The sequence below is a fragment of the Hylaeus volcanicus genome, unplaced genomic scaffold (assembly GCF_026283585.1).
Source record: "Hylaeus volcanicus isolate JK05 unplaced genomic scaffold, UHH_iyHylVolc1.0_haploid 8161, whole genome shotgun sequence".
In the NCBI taxonomy this organism is placed as follows: Eukaryota; Metazoa; Arthropoda; class Insecta; order Hymenoptera; family Colletidae; genus Hylaeus; species Hylaeus volcanicus.
Genome location: NW_026531882.1, coordinates 1 through 4993, shown reverse-complemented (window position 1 = coordinate 4993; position 4993 = coordinate 1). Strand labels below are relative to the sequence as shown.

The following is a 4993-nucleotide window of genomic DNA, read 5'->3' as shown; positions in this document are numbered from 1 at the left end:
TCGATTGCGGAGTTGGCGAGCGTGCGTTGGTGCAACGCTGTTGTGTGAGTGTATCTTTGTGAACGCAATTTGAAATCGATTATTACTTGTTAGAGAATCAACAGTATGGAATGACAAAGAAACCTGTCTTTCTATAGAGCCGTGCGCCGAAGTCGCAGACTTCGTAAAAATTACGTAGATCGAAGGGGTAGCATTATGCATACGAGAACGACGATCAAGTGTTCTTAGTTTAAGGGAAGCATACGGTTTCTACATATTTTCGGTTAGAAGGTAATCAATTTAATTACTATTATTTGGAAATATTTACGATGTAAGTACATGTGCACGTCGCAGAATTTATATTTCTAGATTAATATTAATGATATGTAACCGTGCAGACCTATGTAACAAAATATGAAGATATTAAAAGAAAAGGACATTAGCACTTGTGTCGCAAATGTAAACAAAACACTGTATCATTTCGTAACCACATGCTTATGTGATTAACGTGGTTGGTCCCTTTCGAGCAATAAGATACGAATAAAAGTAAACATTGAAAACGATTTATTTAATATAAATTTCTTTAGCTGCTAACAAAAATATTCTCTGTCTGTCATGTTTGAATCTACAAAATCTCGTATACCACTTTTACGAATGAGTCAGCGTAGAAAATCTGTAAAACATTTTTTGTGATTCTACAGGCACGTGTGTATCATGGTAATAGTAACAAATGAAAGTATGTTTACCAATTAGTTACCGTCCGCAGTAAGTTCAAGTAAATCACCGATGATTTTATCACCTGAAAAACATTACAACTTCACTGTCGAGTGTCTCGCTGTGGGCGAGTACATTTATTATTTTCGAATACGTCACCTACAGTGGTGAACGTATTCAGAGACAGATCCACTATTTTCCCGGCTGTAAGTTTAGGCGGATAAAGCGATATAGCATTCACTAGAATAAGACCGGAAGCTTTCTTTGCTGGTAAATCGTACCATTCGATATCGTAGGCAGCTGGACCTATTTGGCTACACTGATGGAATGACGAGGTGTCTATTATAACAGTCATCAACTTTAAGCGAATTCGAAGGAAATTTTATGTTAAAAACGTATAGAAGGAATACATGCATTTAACAAAAATTGAATGCAACTTCTTTGTGCATTACCTCTTCGGATAGAACTTCGCCGATGTAACAAAATATCAATATATTGAAAGTGAATGAGACGAGTAAAATAAAGTACGTTAATATTGCAACCACGTCGCTGTTTTCCCATTCCTAGAAAAAGGCGACGAAGATAAATACTCTTCCAAATTAATGAGAAAATCGACGCTTTAAAAGTCTAATTTAAGAAGATTTTGGTCGATGTAATTCTTTACCACTAAGCAATAGTATTCGAGCAAACATATAATTAGCGTAGACTCCACGATTTCCATCAAACATATTTCACGGAGCGCTTCTTCAGTGTTTTTAGAAAGGCTGAAATATTTTCACGTTTCATACAATATAAAAAAAAATTAGCTTGTCGAAGCTTGAAATCAATATGACCTCTTACCTCAAAATCTCGACATGATCTCGTATAATATCGGCTAAAGGGTCGTGACGGTTATCTTTCTTCTGTTCACTTTTAATCAAGTTGTCCAGACGAGATATCTGTATACGAATTTGTCCGCAGATATGTGTAACACAAATTGCGGCCAAGCTGTACGCAGCCGTTGTAACACTGTACATGACCATGGCGGATAAACAATGAATGGAGAACACGATCTCGTAGGATGGGCTGGACTGAGTGTCGAAGAACGCGTCGTAGCCAGGATAAGTCAACGGCTTTACGGTGGAGTTGATCCTGTCTTTGGATAAGAATTGCATCACGGTGTGATAGGACATACCGCCGCTATAAAGAAAAATGGCGCACAAGGCGATGAGATTCCGACTGATGGATGCGTACTTTAACATAATGGTGCGATCACTGGGGTTGTTCACCATTCTCCAGTCCTTTTCCACGTGTGCGATGCAACGTCCGAAGACCGCACCTTTCAGACTGAGGTAACAGTATTTAATCGCGGACGACAGGCAGAAGCCGACTGGACCGAGCAACTTTACTTTCGTCTGTATGTTTTTCTCCACGAAGAAGATGTAGTGACCTGACGGTACGATGATGAAGAACAATGAGCAAAAACATGTTATTAGTAAAACGACAGAAGTAACTTTCTCTAGTTTGCTGGTACGGTTGTAAATTAGCGACCACATGCCAATAGGTTTCAGGACCCACTGGCACATTTCCAAGGTGTACTTTATGTCGCTTTTGTAATGGAAGTTCTTCAGTTTGCCGACGACGACTCGGTTGTACGATCGATCATGCATGGCGATGCCTCAGCTGCACACCTTTGACTGAACGTCGCGGTAGCAAATTGCAGGATACCATTGTTACAACGCAAGCGCGTAAACATTTTTCCTCGCCAACTGCACGCTGTACGTGAGTTCGGAACGATACAAGGGGAAAGAATTGTCGATAACCGTACGCGATTTTTTGTAAATTGTATACTACTCGAGCAGTTCTGACTGTGGGTGAAAGGGGAGGATCAGTACATAGACCACCGATACTTCTTGCCATCGAACGATCTGATAAGTAAACTGTACTGTAACATTCTATACATACATTGTACATTTTATTATACTTTTTGTAAGTTTAATATTACCAAATACCGTACGACATGCATGTCAAACATATTTGAGATACGACGTTAGGCAAGATTTAAAAATTTATTTTCTTTCTCATTCATAATTATGTTTAATCTGTCAATGGCTCGAAATGTACCAGTACAACCAAAACGAGTTTGATATACCTACTGAACGGTACATTAGTGTTTTTTACATATTTTTATAAATGATCGGTATAGTCTAAAATCAGTAGTTCAACAACGATCATCGTGATCGACGAAACCGCCGTTTTGGAGGGTGACTTTAATGCCCGCAATGTTCGGAACGAACGATCCTTCGAACAGGCTTCTGTCGCGAGTAATAGCGAGCTAATGACTGCAAACTTGTACTAAGATCTTTAGATACAACGATTTTGTCATCACAAGTCTATTAAATTATTTTCAGAATACCTATTAGTAACTGAAAATTGGATGAAGAGTAATTAAATTAGTTATTTTAGAACTTACGTACAACGGACAACTAGCTCCGACATCCGTTAAAAACAGCAACTATTTTACTATACTTGTAAAATAATGAAATTCCTCATAAATACACATTTTTAGAATGTGCATGGGAGAGTGTTGGTCTAAATTCTTTTACTTTCTATTCTGCAAGTTAGTATTAAAATAGTGGAACAATGAATGAATTATCACACAATGGCTGTTCGGAGGATACTCAAGTACGCCAATGATGTTTTAAGAATCTGCAAAGACGCGATACTTTTATTATCTGTTTTAATTGATATTATTACATAGTAATTGTTGTAACAACTCACACTTCCAAAGGTAGATAAATTTAAATCAACTATCCCTCCGGCAGTAAGTTTTGTTGGATTATTCGATATAGCGATGATTAAGACGAGGCCACGCACCGTTTTAGTAGGCAAGTTGTACCAATCCATCGTAAAACACGATATTCCGACGCTACTACTCTAAAGTATATAAAAACGATCACTATATCGCATAATAAATTGAAATTGATTGAAAAGTATTTATGCAATAAAGTATACGTACCTTCTCAATGAGGAGGTCACCAATGTAACAAAGTATAAATATATTAAACGTCAGAGATATCAGTAACAAGGTATACGTTGTTATATTAACCGTGTTGTCCTGCTCCCAAGCCTGTTATAAATGTTTAACCTGCCATGAGCTTTCGCGAAATTAACGAAATCATGTAAATAACGAAATCATACAAAGATATTTCACGAGTGCTCTAATAAAAAGTAGATGAAACTCTATTCTTAAAATCATGGTATGTAGTTAGCGCACCGTTATTATGTAATATTCGAGCAGGCATATCGAAATAGCGGAACCAACGAATTCCATTAAGCACATTTCTTGCAGAATTGTCTCTACCATTGCTGAAAATCTGCAATGTGGTACGATGTACTTTCATTGCTAATGAAAATTTCTATAAATCGTACCTCAATGTTCGTAGATGGTGTTCGACAATTTCTATTAATCGTCCGTTCGGATTGGAATTTTGTTTACGGTCGACGAGATTGTTCAATCGTGATATGACGATGTCGATCTGTCCACAGATGTGGGTTACGAAAAGCGCGGCTAATCCGCAAGCACCAGCCGTCACAGAATAAATCACATATCCGCACATGCAGTGCACGATGTACACTAATTGATAAACCGGACTTCTTTGCGCGTCATACAAAGCATTGTAAATGGGATACACTAGTGGCTTGATCGTGCGATTGTGTTCATCAACGAACGTGCCGATCGCGTATTGCGTGATCGTATGAAAGATACCTCCACCGGTATACATGAATACAAGGCAGATTATCGTCAGATTTCTACCCATTTTACCATATGCCATCATCAATTTTCGATCTTCGCCCAATTCCACCTGTCACATTGTGTTCGGTTTTTGTGATTTATCAGAGGATTAGAGTATGACAATATTTTAATAAGTAATCAAACGTCCCTACAATCGTCAATTCCACTTTCGCTTTGCGAACATTCACAGCCAAAATTTTAATTAACGAATTTACTAACCTGTTCCCAATTAGTTTGTATCTCTTCGATGCAACTCTCGAGTCTCGGTCCACGGACTGCGAGTGCCCAGTACTTAAAAAATGACAACATACAGAAGCTCAGCAAACCAACAAATTGCAATCGTATCGCTGCATCCTTTAGCTCGTACACTACGTGGAAGAAGAACGGTATTATGGCGAAGAGAAGTACCAAATTGCATAGTACTTTCATGACAGTCGGTAGAAAGCGTCCGGCTCCTTTTTGCACAGCTGGCCAAATGCCGAGCGAGTTCATAATCCATCTGATATGCTTTAAAACGAAAGCGAT

General features: G+C 38.3%; 2 protein-coding genes across 2 annotated transcripts; both read right to left on the bottom strand.

The window, feature by feature from the left end:
• Window positions 1–571: 571 nt before the first annotated feature.
• LOC128882258 (odorant receptor 4-like) lies at window positions 572–3312 on the bottom strand. The gene is made up of 7 exons (XM_054133842.1): window positions 3150–3312; window positions 1534–2540; window positions 1358–1457; window positions 1146–1256; window positions 857–1012; window positions 726–778; window positions 572–652 (listed from the first exon to the last, which is right to left on the bottom strand). Coding segments are annotated over exons 2-7 (1230 nt in total). The 5' UTR covers window positions 2343–2540; window positions 3150–3312; the 3' UTR covers window positions 572–651.
• A 628-nt stretch (window positions 3313–3940) lies between these two features.
• Window positions 3941–4960, bottom strand: LOC128882259 (uncharacterized). The gene is made up of 3 exons (XM_054133844.1): window positions 4688–4960; window positions 4105–4538; window positions 3941–4049 (listed from the first exon to the last, which is right to left on the bottom strand). The coding sequence occupies exons 1-3, from the start codon at window positions 4958–4960 to the stop codon at window positions 3941–3943; spliced, it is 816 nt and encodes a 271-aa protein (XP_053989819.1).
• Between the last annotated feature and the right edge of the window lie 33 nt (window positions 4961–4993).